Source organism: Monodelphis domestica, chromosome 5, assembly GCF_027887165.1.
Source record: "Monodelphis domestica isolate mMonDom1 chromosome 5, mMonDom1.pri, whole genome shotgun sequence".
In the NCBI taxonomy this organism is placed as follows: Eukaryota; Metazoa; Chordata; class Mammalia; order Didelphimorphia; family Didelphidae; genus Monodelphis; species Monodelphis domestica.
The window spans coordinates 277,026,673-277,040,886 of NC_077231.1; the positions used below are offsets into that span (position 1 = coordinate 277,026,673).

Consider the following 14,214-nt stretch of genomic DNA (forward strand, 5'->3'; position numbering starts at 1 on the left):
TCTTTCAATCTGTTTCTGTCTACATATGTAGATAAAGTTATTTCAGTATAGAGAATGGGTAAGGGAAAAATAGAATGCAGTAAATTATCACATAAAAAGAGACATGAATGAACATTTACAGTGGAGGGGGAGATGAGGAGGGAATATGAACGTCACTCTCATTGGAATGGGCTCGATCAAAGAACATAATCAGTTGGGTATAGAAATCTTTCTTACCCTACAGGAAAGTAGGAGGGCAAAGGGAATAAAAGAAGGGGTGGGGCAGATAGAAAAGAGGGCAAATTGGGGGAGGTGAAGCTCAGAAACTACACAAGGACAAATAGAGAATAATGCACAGTAATCATAATGTTGCAAAAAAAAATTTTATACATCTCTGTAATAAAGGCATAATTTCTCAAATACATAGAAAAATGAATTGTATATATAAGAATACAAGTTCATTCCACAATTGATAAATGGTCAAAGGATATGAACAGGTAGTTCTCAAACAAAGTAATTAAAGCTTTCTATGGTTATTCTTTGAAATTATCTAAATCACAATTAATTAGAGCAATGCAAATTAAAACAACTCTAAAGTACCTCCCAATACCTATCAGATTGAGTATTAGAACAGAAAAGGAAAATGATAAAACTTGGATGGAATATGAGAAAGTTGAGACATGAATGCACTGTTCAGGGAGTTGTGAACTGATTTAGTCATTCTGGAGATAAATTTAGACCTATGTCCAAAGGGCTAAAAAATTGTACATACCCTTTGACCCCATAATACCATTACAATGTTTATATTCCAAAGAGATAAAAAAAATAAAAAGAGGATCTATATGTACAAAAATATTTAAAGCAGCTCTTTTGGTGGGGCAAAGATTTGGAAAGTGAGGGGATACTCTTCAATTGGGAAAAGGCTAAATAAGTTATAGTATATGATTATAATGAAATACTATTGTACCATAAGAAATAACCTGGAAAGACTTTCATGAACTCAAGCCGACTGAAATAAGCACAACCAGTAGAATGTTGTATGCAGTGAGAGGAATACTGTATAATGGACTACTGTGATTAACATCCATTCCCAGAAATACAATAAACCAAAACTATCTCAAAAGACTCGTGATAAAAAATATCACCTATTTCCAGAGAAAAAGAACTGAAAGAGTCTGAATCTATACCAAAGCAAACTTTTTTCATTTTTCAATTTTTTCCCATGTGAGTTTCCTCCCACAAAAGGATTAATGCAAGAAAAAATGTTTTATATGATTTCACATGTAAAAGCTATGTGAGTGTTTACCATATCGAAGGTGGTAGGGAAGTCAAAGGAGAGGAAGGGAGAGAGAATTTGAGATAAAAACTCATTTAATGAAAAACTATATAATATGAACAACAGTGGAAAAATAAGCTAATAGATTTGTTCTCTCTACAGTCTAATCGACATTCATTCAGTCGTGGTACTAACATTGAGGCGGTGATAGCTTCTGAGAAAGAAATTTGGAACCGAGAAAAGCTAGCTCTCCAGAAGTCCTTGAGACAGGCTGAAGCTGAGGTTTGCAGATTGAAGGCTGAACTAAGGAATGAAGCTTTGTTGCAAGACTTGAATCCCAACTCAGAAAGCACAGCTTTAAAGGTAGATTCATTGGGATTTTTGACAATCAGAGCTCAGATCCTGTCCCTCTGTGACTTAGCTTTATCAGCAATCCCTTCTCGAGGATCTTCATTTGCTCCCTGTCTACTCAGTCCTTTCCCTTAGTATACAAACATGTTTAGGTCTCTCCAATATTAAATACAAACCAAAAAACCTTCCTTTTGACTCCCTTAAGATATCATCCTATATCAAACTTCCCCTCAGTGTTCAGAAATCTACAAACACGAGCCTATGCATACTGTTTCTGTTTCTTTACCCCTGCCTTCAAAAAAGCCTTTTCCAAGATCAATAATAACTTTATTATTAAATCCAATGCCCTTTTTTCTGTCTTTAACATTATGACCTCCTTCAGAGTTTGTTGGATAAAAGGAGTTTTATCATTTTGAAAATACTACCAAAATGTGTGGGTTTTTTACTGTTATTACAATTAATGTCCTTCCTGATACCTTCTATGACACTGTAATCTTACATTCTCTTACTGCGTCACAAAAACTCAAAAGGCATCTAACTTAACTCAGAGTTGAATGAGAAACCTCTATTAAAATTTTATAGCCGAGAACTGTGCTGATAAATACTTACTTGAAGATCTCTAATGAGAGGAGACCCACCACTTCACAAGATAGATAGTCCATTCCACTTCTCTTTTTTCTCTGATTTTTAGAAAGTTGTTTCTAACAATAATTCTAACTCTGCTTTTTATTAACTTCCACTCACTGCTTCTCATACTGCCCTCTGTGGCAAAACAGAACATATCAAATCCCTCCTCCATGACAATTCTTCAGCGATCTTAAGGCATCTGTCATATCTTCCCCAAATCTTCTCTTTTTTCAGCCTAAATGGCCTCGATTCCTTCATTTAAGCTTCATATGGTATGGTCTCCAAGGCTTCCTCATTCTGGTCATCATCCTCTGGACACTTTCCAGCTGATCAGTATCCATACCAAAATATAGCATCCATCCCTAAGGGAACACAGTGCTCTGGATTTGGTGTGGCCAGGTCCAAGCCCAGTGGCACTACCACCTCCGTAGTCCTGGAATGTGGGGGCTCTTCTTTTCTGATGTAGCCTAAAATGCTGTTAGCTTTTTGGTCAGCCATATCACACCATTGACTTTCACTAGACTTTCCCACATATTTTTCCCACTGTGTACTTAGGTTATTTTTTAACTCACATGTAGGTTTTTTAATTTGTCCCTATTTAATTCCATTATCTTGTGGCCAGCCTAACAGTTTTGTTTGTTGAGATGTTTTTGGATCCTGTCCAGAGGACAGGACACTGTAATCTAATGATAGTTGTCCCTTGCCGCGGTCTCAGATCCAGCAGAGCCCATAGCTCCAAGGGGTCCTTGGCAAGAGGAGTGGTTAGGTGGAAAAGAGAGATGGAAGGCAGCTGTGTGTATGTGCCAGGGGCGAGACTCTGCATGAAGTGGCTGCCCAGGTTTAGCCATTATTTTTATACCCATTTTCTTGGCACACAGTTGCATTATTCAACATACATGTTCAAGTAAAGATAATTGGTTAAGTGATACATTAACTTTTATCAAATTGTTTGATTAACATTCTGAGATCGTTCTATACATTTGTATGGTAACCATTGATTCTGACAGGAAACACAAAGGTTCTACACAAGAGAAATGATTTTGTCATGGGTGGCTTAATTTTCTCATTAACCTGTGAGAAGCTTTGAGCTTACAGACAATCAAGGAAAATCACTTATTACCATTAATAAAAATAGACAATCAATCAGAAATTCTAGAAACAATTCAACAACCATAGCAGTGAGGTTGGGAGATCAGAAGGATACTTGAGAACAAAATTCAGACTTAATATTAGGCTGATCATTTTTCAGGGTTTGTTAGGGAGTTTTTCAAGGAGGGTTCTGGTTGGTAGAATCAAGTCACTGCGGCTTGATGAAGCATGGTATATTTTGTAAGGGTCTTTATGATTGATTTATGTACTGGCTTTAGGAGAATAAGTTTCTGTACAGGAGGTAGGGGATTTTCTGGGCTTGGCTTATGGGCACAGCTTTTGCTGGGAATTATATACCTAAGCAAAAGTTATCCCATGATGGTCTTTTGAGTTTGAATTTGAGAGTCTGATCTTTTGGTGATGTTTTGGGGAAATAGTGTTGTAAGCATTTTGCTCTTATATTACTTTTTCCGAGACTAGGGAGATGCTAACAATCATGTCAATTCCATTAGTAAGGGATGTTAATGAGAGAAGTCATACAGGGAGGGCTGGGGGGGGGGGGCAATTCCATCCTGCCAAGGAGTCACTTTGTGACCTTCTGCTTCCACGAGTGACCTTGTCAAGACATAGTGAGTGGCCTGAGGCTCCTGGCAGTCCCTCCTGTGTTTATGTCTTTTGTGAATTTGATGGGCATGTCATTAATGCCTTAATCCATGCCCTTTATAGAGACATCAATAAGAATAGTACCAAAAACATTACACTAGAGATCTTTGATGACATCCAACCTGTTTATGAATATTTTGAGATCTGTTGAGCCTTTCAGGTAGTTATCAATTTGTGTAATGTGAAAGACTTTAGCCAGGGCTTTGCTGAAAATCTGGGCTTAGCATTCCCCTGGTTCACTAGTATAAGAGCACATGGAAAAAGGAAATTGAGATTACCATGGCATTCCTGATCTGGATGGAGCCAGGCAAGATTTTTTTGCATCATAAATTCCTTTTCTGTAAGTCCATTAACTATCCTTTCAATCAGCTGTTCTAGAATTTTGCCAAAAATTCATGTCCACCTTAGTCAGTAGTTTGCAGAGCTTTCTACATTTTCCCTCCTCTAGTCATTCCATCAACAAGCATTTGTTAAAAGACATTTCCATGTCAGCACTGTGCCAGGTGCTAGAGAGATAGATTAAAGTGAAATGGGCCTCAGCGTCACATCCCATTCTCCACTTTTTCATTCTCCTACAGTGGCTCAGCAATGGCATCCATCCATCAGTTGCTTCAGGACTGTGGGCTAGAGTTTGTTCTAGAACTAGTGGCTCAAACTCCTCAAAGAGTGAAAGTGTTCTCTCACTGGGAGCCTTCTGTCTTTGGATTTCAATTCCCCAGGGACAGTTTTTGTTGTCCTGTCCAGTCTCAAAGATCATTCTCCTTGGCAGCAAAAACAGGCACAAATTATGAGTTGATCATAATGCCTTCTAATCATTACCTGTGATCATCATTCTACACTCAAGTAGTGGTCTTGTCCTTTCTTTGCACATCCTCTTTTCTTTCATTGGTGTTTAAAAAAAACTCTTTAGTTTTCCCTACTAGCTTTAACCAGTGAGACACTGGGTGGTGATGATTTGTATTCATCCTCTCTTAAATACCTTTGCTTCCATTTTTTGTTTTCCCTTGTCAGAATTGTTTCTCTTTCCTAAGAATTTTGTTCTTGAAAGTTTCTCATCCTTTCTGTGACTGGCTTCCCTAATATTGTATTAGGCCAAACCAGCCTGGTTATCCTTTCTCTTGAACACTTTGAAATCTACAAAATCTGAAGTGTCGTTTTTTTCTCTCATTCTAAGACAGAATCTTCACTTCTCCCCCAGGATTCCCATGGTTTCCACCAAAGGAACCAGTTCCTCCTGAGAGAATTAGGGACAGAATGGAAGTTGTTTTTGTTGGTTCCTTTACCTTTTGAAGGTTGAATATATAATTAAAGTAAATGAAGAAATGAGTAGCTGTTCTGTTTTTATCAGAGAGAGAACTTTGCAGATATCCAAGTAATTGAAGACACCTATCACTTCTTTGTTATGCCTCTGGGCCAGGCATGGGATCTGTTTCCAGATTCCTTATCTCTGCCCTCTTTCAGTGTAGGTGGTCTATAGTGTACCCAATGACAATATCAGATGTTCCATTTCTTGTATCTTTTTCAGTTTACCCAAAGACTCTCCACTATGTTCCCCTCTCCCCTACCCCTGGTTCCTGGATTTTTTCACAAAATATTCCTTCTTAATATTTATACTGCTTTTCCATTCCTCACCCTCACCTCTAACCTTTATGTCCTTTTTGAATAAGATAGATGCAATTCAGTGTCGTAGACTAGTCCTGGATCCTGTCCTCTGACATTCCAATGATCCCTTTGAGGTAAAATTTGTTTCTTTGTATGAGGATTTCTAGTTGACATTGCTGGTTGCCAACAATTTGTGAATTAATCATAGACATCTGAGGCCATAGTTTAATTGCTAACACCTTTCTTGTATTTCCTATGAATTACTGGCTATTTATCTGCTACTCTTTTTCCTTCCCTGTAGCTTTTTTCTGTCTAGTTTAATAGACATACTTAAATGATATTCTTGCCCCCTTTTCCTTTTCAGTCTAAAGTCTGATTAGATCTGCAAGACTCCTTGCAGATATAGTTTTACCAGTTCCTGGTGTGGACATATTGTCCCTGGGTTCCCCCCCTCCCCACAGTACATGCACACAATTGAGCTGGCTTCCACTGCCCAGCTTCTAGTTTCCCCAGGTGTCAGTGTTAGGCTGCTCTTCTCCTCCAGGTGTGCTTGCACCAAACTGCTCCTCCCACTCCCAGTTCTCTCAGTGCTAACCCTAACCCTAAATTGGTATGTGTGGTGGGTTTGGCCAACCTCTGCCGGCTTGTGTCCCCCCCAGCCCTTACGGTACTCCACATTCCTGCTCAGGAGCCTAACATGTCTACATTTTAAATACTGGTCCCAGATTCCAAATTGTATTCTCAGAAACCAACTTATTAATGTTGTTAAATTACCTTCCTTCTCCGTCTCCTTTGCCAGAACCTATCTGCTTTCTATTTCTTAAACCTGGATGATTCTCTAGACTTTCTGTCTTTGGCCCTTTTCTCCCCTTTCTGTACATCATCTCCATATTGTATCCTCTCTCCAGTCTGCCCTTCACACTCTTACCAGAGCACTGCTCTAGTTGTGTCCCTCACCTATTCAAAAGCCTACAGGGACTCCCTCTTGCCTAAAAAGAAAGTGTAACTCCTGATGCAGGTCTTCAGAGCCCTCAGTAATCTGGCCATCACCCACCTGTCCAGCCCGCTCCCCCCTGGGTAGTCTGTGTGATCTCCATCCCATGCTCTCCTCCTGCTCTCTTTTGCCCCAAACTTTTGCTTATGCCCTTTATGTGCCTGGAACAGCCTTACCTTCAGGACACAACCCAGATGGAACCCCTTTGTAGGAGCCTTCACAGTAAAAGTAATTAGTCTCCTCAGATGTGTCATAGAATGTGTACATTATCTCATTTGATCTTTATGACAGCCTTCTAAATTAGGTAGCATCCCCATTTTACAGATTGTTAACTCAGGCTAGGGAGGGACCATCATCGACTGTGGTCCCGCGGTGCCTCGGAGCTCGCAGGTCGCTCCTGTCTTCAAGGTCTGCCTCTCTCACCATTAGATTGTAAACTTCTTTCTCCAGTTGACACTATCCCCGCAGCTTACAAGAATGCTTTACGGTTTATTAATAGTTCTTCTTCCTTCTTTGCATTTAGAGAATTTATGGTAAATATTTGAGAGCAGAAAGTTTTCGGAAAGCTCTCATCTATCAGAAGAACTACCTGCTGCTATTACTAGGTGGGTTCCAAGAATGTGAAGATGCTACTCTGGCCCTCATTGCACGAATGGGTGGACAGCCATCCTGTACAGACCTAACAGTCATCACAAGCCAGTCCAAAGGCTTCACCAGGTTTCGGTCTGCGGTTAGAGTTTCTATTGCCATTTCAAGGTAAGGAACTTAAAAAAAAAAAGAAATCGCATCAACTCTCAAAGCAGAAGCATTTAGAAAAAGTCTGTCCTTTTCCTTGCTGAGTCCTCATTCATCTTTTAATATTTGCCCCCCTTCATGTTGATTTAATTATTTCCTTGTGGGTTTTCCTGCCTGTGTCTAGTAGTTGCCTCTCATTGGTTCTTGCGACAACAGAGAACCTGCTTTGTGAGGAGAAGGCTGATGCTTCACGCTGCTTCCTTTTTTCCCCAGAAACAGTCTCCTTGTTAACATGACCATGTGAACTAGATAATTCTTTTTTTTATCCAAGCCTATGATCCTCCCTGTCGTCTTCAGAGCCCTTGGTAATGTGGTCAGGCCCACCTGATGTCCGTGCTGTCACTGAGCCTAAAATGGAATGGTGACCTCCCAGTGGGGAATGCCCTGCCCTGCTGCAGGTGTGCCCTTCTCTGGGCTGGCCATCCTCAAGGGGTCAAGGGCTTGGCCTGGGCTCACACCAGTAGTGTTCCAAAGCCAGCTTTCCAGCCCACCAGGCCAGCTCTGTCTCCTGTGAGCCAGGATGCTTTTGTGAAACAAGCAGCAGCCACAGCAGATTCATCGGACGGAGGCACCGCACGGACACTAAACCAGTCCACGTCCCCAGCCACAGAGGCACAAGAGGTCTAACAGCAACACATGAAGGCTTTACTCCTTTAAATTTCAAGAACTCTAATTGTTCTTGGCTAAGATCTCTTCTATTCCAGTAGAGTCTCCTTGTGGCTAAAACTTGCACAGAGAAAGCCTCTCCTTCCTCTCTCCCTCTCCCCAGGGGCTCCCGTTGTTTATGAATTGGTTTTCTCCCTGTTCCAGGCTCTTTCTTTTATTTCTCTCTCTCTTTCTTTTAATAGACCCTCATCTTCTGTGTTAGTATTGATGCTAAGTATCAGTTCCAAGGCAGAAGAGCAATAAGGGCTAAGCAATGGGGGTTAAGTCACTTGCCCAGGGTCACCCAGCTAGGTGTTTGCATCCAAATTTGAACCCAGGACCTCTCATCTCTAGGCCTGGCTCGCTATCTACTGTGCTGTCCTGCCAAGCTGTCTCCTAAAGGAGTTTTACTCCTTTTTTAAACTTTTATAGCCATGCCTAGACCTCTTCTAAGGGCTTTGTTATTTCCTCTTTATCTGAACTTTTTAATGTTATTTTGAACATAACAGAAAAGCTATAATAATTAAAAAAAAAACACTGGAATAGGATTAAGGATACCTGTAACGTAAGCCCAGCTGAACTCAATAACCTTGGGGGACCTCTTCTTTCTCATCTGTATAAAATAGAAACTTTATCCCTAAATTTCTACCTCTAAAATTGTAAAATTCCTTAAGAAATTTTCAAGAGAATAATTGTTTCTTCAAAATTACTATTCTATTTGATTCAGCTAGCTTCAGTCTATTAAGGCTGAAAGGGACTTTCATTTAGTCCAACCCCCTCATTTTGTAGTTGGTGGTCATGGAGCCCAAAAGGTTGAAGTAATTTGCCTAATTCTGGTACCCAAGCTGGGACTAGAACCCAGAGCTCTTCATTAACTCTCCAGCCTGTGCTTTTTACAGCAGCATAAACAGTCAGGGTGACGCCTCTTACTTGTCTGTGTGTGTACTGACTGGTTTCTGGGCCAGGGCAGGGGCAAGGCAGAAGGTCTTCTCCTGAGCCCTCATTGGTTAGGGAGCCTCCCCTCCCATGGGTGTGGTTCCTTCCTCTTCTCTTTGCTGCTCTGATTCCACCTTTTTTCTTTTTTTATAACTCCAGTTTTTTACTCTTTTCTTTCATTGCTTCTCCTTTTTTCTTTGCACTTCCTCTCATCTCTGTTCCCTTTTCCCATTTTCCTCCTCTTTCACTCTTATCTACTTTCCAGGCTTAATAGACAGAAAAAAGCCAACTATGTTTTTTTCTGCTCATGAAAAAAAAATGTCCGATAGTGGGTGTTAGAGATGTCAGCTGGGGAGGCCTCATGCTGATGATCTGGACCCCCTTTTTGGCTCTGTGTGGAGATTTCCATAAGCCAGTGAACATTTGTGCAGATAAATTCTAGGCTATATAAAGGTGTAAATACTGAAACTTATTACGACTTATTTTAAAGGCCCTTCACGTTTTTGTAGACTGTTCCTTTGAAGCCATCTTTTTCCTGGTTTTCAGCCTGACATTTATATAATTTTTTTTCTAACTTTTGTAGAATGAAGTTCCTGGTCCGCAGATGGCATCGGGTAACGGGTTCTTGTTCCATTAATATTAATAGGGATGGCTTTGGACAGAATCCAGGTAAAAACAAAATAAGCTTCTTTGTGGTTCTTTCATGTTTCTCAGTGCATTTGAAGGCCAGAAAATGGCTCTTGCCACTGTTTCCACATTCCTAATTAAGGAGATTTCTCAGCAATTGCTTCAGGAACAGTTTAAGCTTTGGCAGCCTTCGCTTATAACAGTGTTTTAATTCTTTGTGATTTTTTTCTACACAAGGTACATTTTGGGTCACTTTAGGCACAGACAAGACAGACCCATTTTATCATTCGCCGGGTGGACTGGAGCTTTGTGGAGAGCAGAGACATTCCTCTTACCGGTCGCGGTCTGATCTGGACTGCCCCAGGTCTCCTTTACACTTTCAGCACAGGTAAAACAGTGAAAAAGCTGGCTGAAAACCGTTCAGTTATTCCTTTTTAACAGAAAAGACTGACCTCAGGCAGGTCCTCGCAAAAACCTTGCATTCCTGACGGCTTTTCTGCCTCAGAACCCAGACACGGTATTGATGTAAGACGGAAGGGAAGGGTCCAAAAACGGCCTTGTTTTCCCACGAGGGTAGATTTGCCATTTTCTCTATGAACTGCAGCTCCCTTTCACCACATGCATCATTTGTGCCTCTTAAAGCGCCTCACATAGCAGGCTGTCTGCTTCCGGCCCAGACTCGGGTTCTGGAAGGCTGGGCCGCAGAAAGCCATGCCTGGGGTTGAGCCTAACTCAGCGGGAGTGGCGGCCAGACTATGAATTTCGAGGAACCCCCACTCTGAGCCCACTCTGGTGCTCAGGAAGACAAGCATGAGCGGAAAAGGGCAGTAGGAGCGGCCTTGCACAGCCCATCATCTTCCCAACGTTTTAGCTTTCCTTTTCCTTATTGCTCTGGTTTTGTTCTGGTTTTTCCCTTGCAGGTACCCAGGCACCCCTGCTGACTTGAACCCCGGCTCCCTGGCCTGCTCTCAGCTTCAGAATTACGACCCTGACAGAGCTCTGACAGACTACATCCATCGTTTGGAAGCCCTGCAGAGGAGGCTCGGAAATGTCCAGTCAGGTAGAGCTGGCGCTTCTTGTCTCTGCCCCAAACCCAGGAAGGCCCGAGGCTAGGTGGTGCAGGTTTAGCCACAGAAGAGAGGCCAGCCCTGCCACGTTAGAGGAGGAAAGGGAGGCCGCGAGGAGGTTGGTGCCCCTCTTAGTGCAGACCCTGCCTGCTTTCTGGGGCAGCTTCGTTGGTGTTTGCCGTTATTGGAGGTGCTCTTCCTCCGAGATCCTTCTTGCAAACACTGAAACTTCATCGGGTTCCTTGCCCACGTCCTGCTCTGGAGCGGGCAAAATGACCCCAGCTCAGCGGGTAGGTGGTGCTCTGGACGCCCTTGGGAGTCAGGAAATCCTAAGTTTGAATCCACCCTTAAAGGGAGAGTCGGGCAGATCCCTGAAGGATCCTCCCTGAGCCCCTTTGCTCATCTCTAACATGAGTCATGGGGCCGTCCTCCCAAGGGAGATCTTTGTCATGTGGGTGGGAGCTTCCATCTTGAAACAAAGAGCCCTGAGAGAGCCCTTGAGGTTCCCAAGGGCTTCCTTCCTTCCTTCCTTCGTTCCTTCCTTCCTTCGTTCCTTCCTTCCTATCTTTCTTCCTTCGTTCCTTCCTTCCTATCTTCCTTCCTTCCTTCCTTCCTCCCTCCCTCCCTTCCTTCCCCCCTTGATTCCTGCCCTGACACTGCACTGCCTGGCCAGCATCCAGCTTTGCACTCAGCCTAATCTTTTTCTTCTGGTCCTTTCTCAGGGTCAACACCTTCGTCCACTCAGTTTCATGCTGGCATGAGAAGATAATCCTCTGAACAGCATCATCGGTTGTAATAATTGCCTTTTGTAAATGGATGCATCTTTTGTATTGTGTATATTTAATGGGACCAAGGCAAACACAGGCCATTGTATACAATTCCCTGGCCGACACATCTGAGCAGACTGGAATTTATGTATATAAGCATTGTGTGTTCGTGCACAACAATCACTAAATGACGTGTACATGTATATTTGTGGAATGCTAATTTAAATGATTAACTTATGAAAGACTTGTGTATTTATCAAAGGGATGAAGAGAAAACTTTTGCATATTATTACTGATGAATGTGTAGCTCTAAGTGTCCTGTCCTTTTCTCACAAGACTACTTAAGTTACATGATTCTGCCCTAATATATTTGCTACTGGCAGTGCAGACAGAACATATCACTTGTAGAGACCTATTTTTGTAATGGTAGAAGTTTTGAATTTTATTGGGGGTATTTTGTCAAAGTACTGAAATAAAAAACAACTTCATTTTAACCATCGTGTTTAAGCCATTTTTGACTTTGACTTCATCCAGCCACCTCATTACTGACTTTTAAAGCATTTGTTTGAAAAGAATCTGGCAGTCCAGACTGGAAGGAACCTTCCTTTACCTAATCTTATTCGGACCGAGTGGTGCCAAGACTTATGTTGTGCTCTTGTAAGCTCTTTGAGGAATAACCTTCACAGTCAGGCTAGCCCACAAAAGAGCAAATTAAGGTTGCTTTTTTAAATGACTATTTTACACATTATTTAATCATCTGAACATTGAACACAAATACATTTGTTCTATCCCAAATATTTACTAAGATGATCTGATTAAACTCTATACAGAAAGTCAATAAACAAGTTGACAGACACTAGCTTTGTTCCACCAAAAAAGTTTCTCCTCTTCCCACCCAGTATAAAAAAAAAATACTTTGTGAATAAGCTCATTTTATTCAAAATGTTTTTAATGTGAAAAATTGACAGCAGAACCTTAATTACATTTAATGAGTCCTGAAAACTATTTTAAGTTAACTACGACCATGACTGGAGCATACATGATATTTCAAGGATGAAGTATTTCGGCCTTACCTAGTAAGAACAAATGGTGCACTCAAATACACAGTATCAGTACAGTCACACACACATACACACCCCTAGTACAAAGTTTCAAGTTAGAACTTATACATGGATCTGTGTTGACTCCAACTTCACGATTTGGCTCTATTGAGTTCTCTTTCAGCTCAATCAAAACAGATGTCTACATTTATTAGATTTCAGGCAATTCGATTAGATCAATAATGGCTGGGCTTAATCCAGGGGACACTGAGGCTGCAGTCTTAGTTGCTTGGAACTGGTCCAGGGAAGTGGGGGGGGGGGGGGAGGAGGTGTTCCTATTTGAGCCAGATAAAGAAGGAACTAGTCCCATTCAAAATATTAACAGATCTGGTACCATCCAAACTGCTGGCACCCTTTTCTCTCCCAGAAATCCAAAGAGGAATTTTGGACAAGAGAGCCTTTCCTCAATTCTGCTGAAGCAGCGGAAGTACAGGCTCTCGAGTGTACGTGGTTTCAGTCGTCTCCTGAGACTGTCACCTAGGCTGGAAGACCCTATCATCACCTAATAAATGAATAGTAGGTATAAAAATTTGTCAATTTGTATTCAAGAGCAAAGACTTTAGTTTCCTTTCTTGCAGTATTTTTTTTGGTTAGCCTTAAAGAAAAAAAGCCTAACAACCTTGTTTGGGTGCCCCCCCCCATCTGATTTTCTGATGACACAATTTGTAGGAAATTGGTTCTTTTGGAGGAATTCTATTTCCCCCATGTAACCCGAGTCTGACTATAGCATGAAGATTTTTAATACAACTATTCTGATTTCAATGCACTACCTAATTTCTTAAAAATTCATCAATCATTCAAGGAGAGTGCCTATCACATTCATTGAGATAAACAGTCTAGGGCAGGCAGACTCCCTCCCTCACTCTCCGTTTGAATATATACCTCATTTTCTCAAACTTTATATTAGAAAACTACCCTTAAAAATAACTGTTCTAGAGATGGCTCTTTCTTACTAATTTTAGAATGTTTCAATGAGCTTCTCTCCAGTCACTTACAGGGTTGCAAGTAAAAGATGAAGAACGGCATTATACTCATGTAAACAAATAAAATTATAACAAATTAGTTTTCTTTTAGAATTGCACACCCAAAAACCCAGTACATTTTAATGTCATTTTGCAAACTTCATTCAGTGCAAAGACTTTAAAGTTCACAATATCACAAGCGTGTTTTTCCTCTTTTTTTCATATTGTTCTTCGTTTGTATCGGATTATTGGGTTATGCGGCGTGTGAATCATGGTTGTATAATTCACTGTAGGAAAATATCCATTAACAAGATCAAATTCGTATAAGCGGAGCAGGACGGACCAAATTGTCTTAATCTGAACATACGCAAAGTTCTCACCAATACAACGATGCCGACCTAATAAAGGGAAAGAACAAGATGAGGATTTAAACATACATTGACGTTATTTCCAGCTATTGCTTGTTCGTTTGTACAAGTTAATTCAATCAAACTAACAGCTGCTGCCCTCAAAGAGTTTATACTCTGCCAGGAAAACAGCACAGACACAGGCAGGCAAGCACAGGAGACACAAAAGGGGAAGCCGTAGGCCCCTCCCCGGCCTCTACCCCTCCCGAGCAGAAGAGGGCGTGGGCCGAGATGCCCGCTTCTGTGACCGGGGCCAGGTGACCCAAGGCTGCGTCAGGAGGGCACCATCAGGAGTGTCGGAGCCCGGCTTCCCACGTCCAGCCTGGC

At 41.5% G+C, this 14,214-nt stretch overlaps 2 protein-coding genes across 6 annotated transcripts in view; one reads left to right on the top strand and one right to left on the bottom strand.

The window, feature by feature from the left end:
• AKAP9 (A-kinase anchoring protein 9) overlaps nt 1-11,912 on the top strand; it is a 188,256-nt gene extending 176,344 nt beyond the window's left edge. The window contains exons 44-49 of the mRNA XM_056800198.1: nt 1,418-1,618; nt 7,105-7,337; nt 9,541-9,626; nt 9,822-9,972; nt 10,505-10,644; nt 11,374-11,912. Coding sequence (XP_056656176.1) covers nt 1,418-1,618; nt 7,105-7,337; nt 9,541-9,626; nt 9,822-9,972; nt 10,505-10,644; nt 11,374-11,420 — 858 coding nt within the window. The 3' untranslated portion in view covers nt 11,421-11,912. The remainder of the gene's footprint in view (nt 1-1,417; nt 1,619-7,104; nt 7,338-9,540; nt 9,627-9,821; nt 9,973-10,504; nt 10,645-11,373) is intronic.
• A 434-nt stretch (nt 11,913-12,346) lies between these two features.
• LOC100028071 (lanosterol 14-alpha demethylase) overlaps nt 12,347-14,214 on the bottom strand; it is a 50,363-nt gene continuing 48,495 nt past the window's right edge. For all 5 annotated transcript variants that reach the window (XM_007505011.3, XM_007505010.3, XM_007505009.3 and 2 more), the window contains one exon: nt 12,347-13,878. In XM_007505011.3, coding sequence (XP_007505073.1) covers nt 13,700-13,878 — 179 coding nt within the window. In that variant the 3' untranslated portion in view covers nt 12,347-13,699. The remainder of the gene's footprint in view (nt 13,879-14,214) is intronic.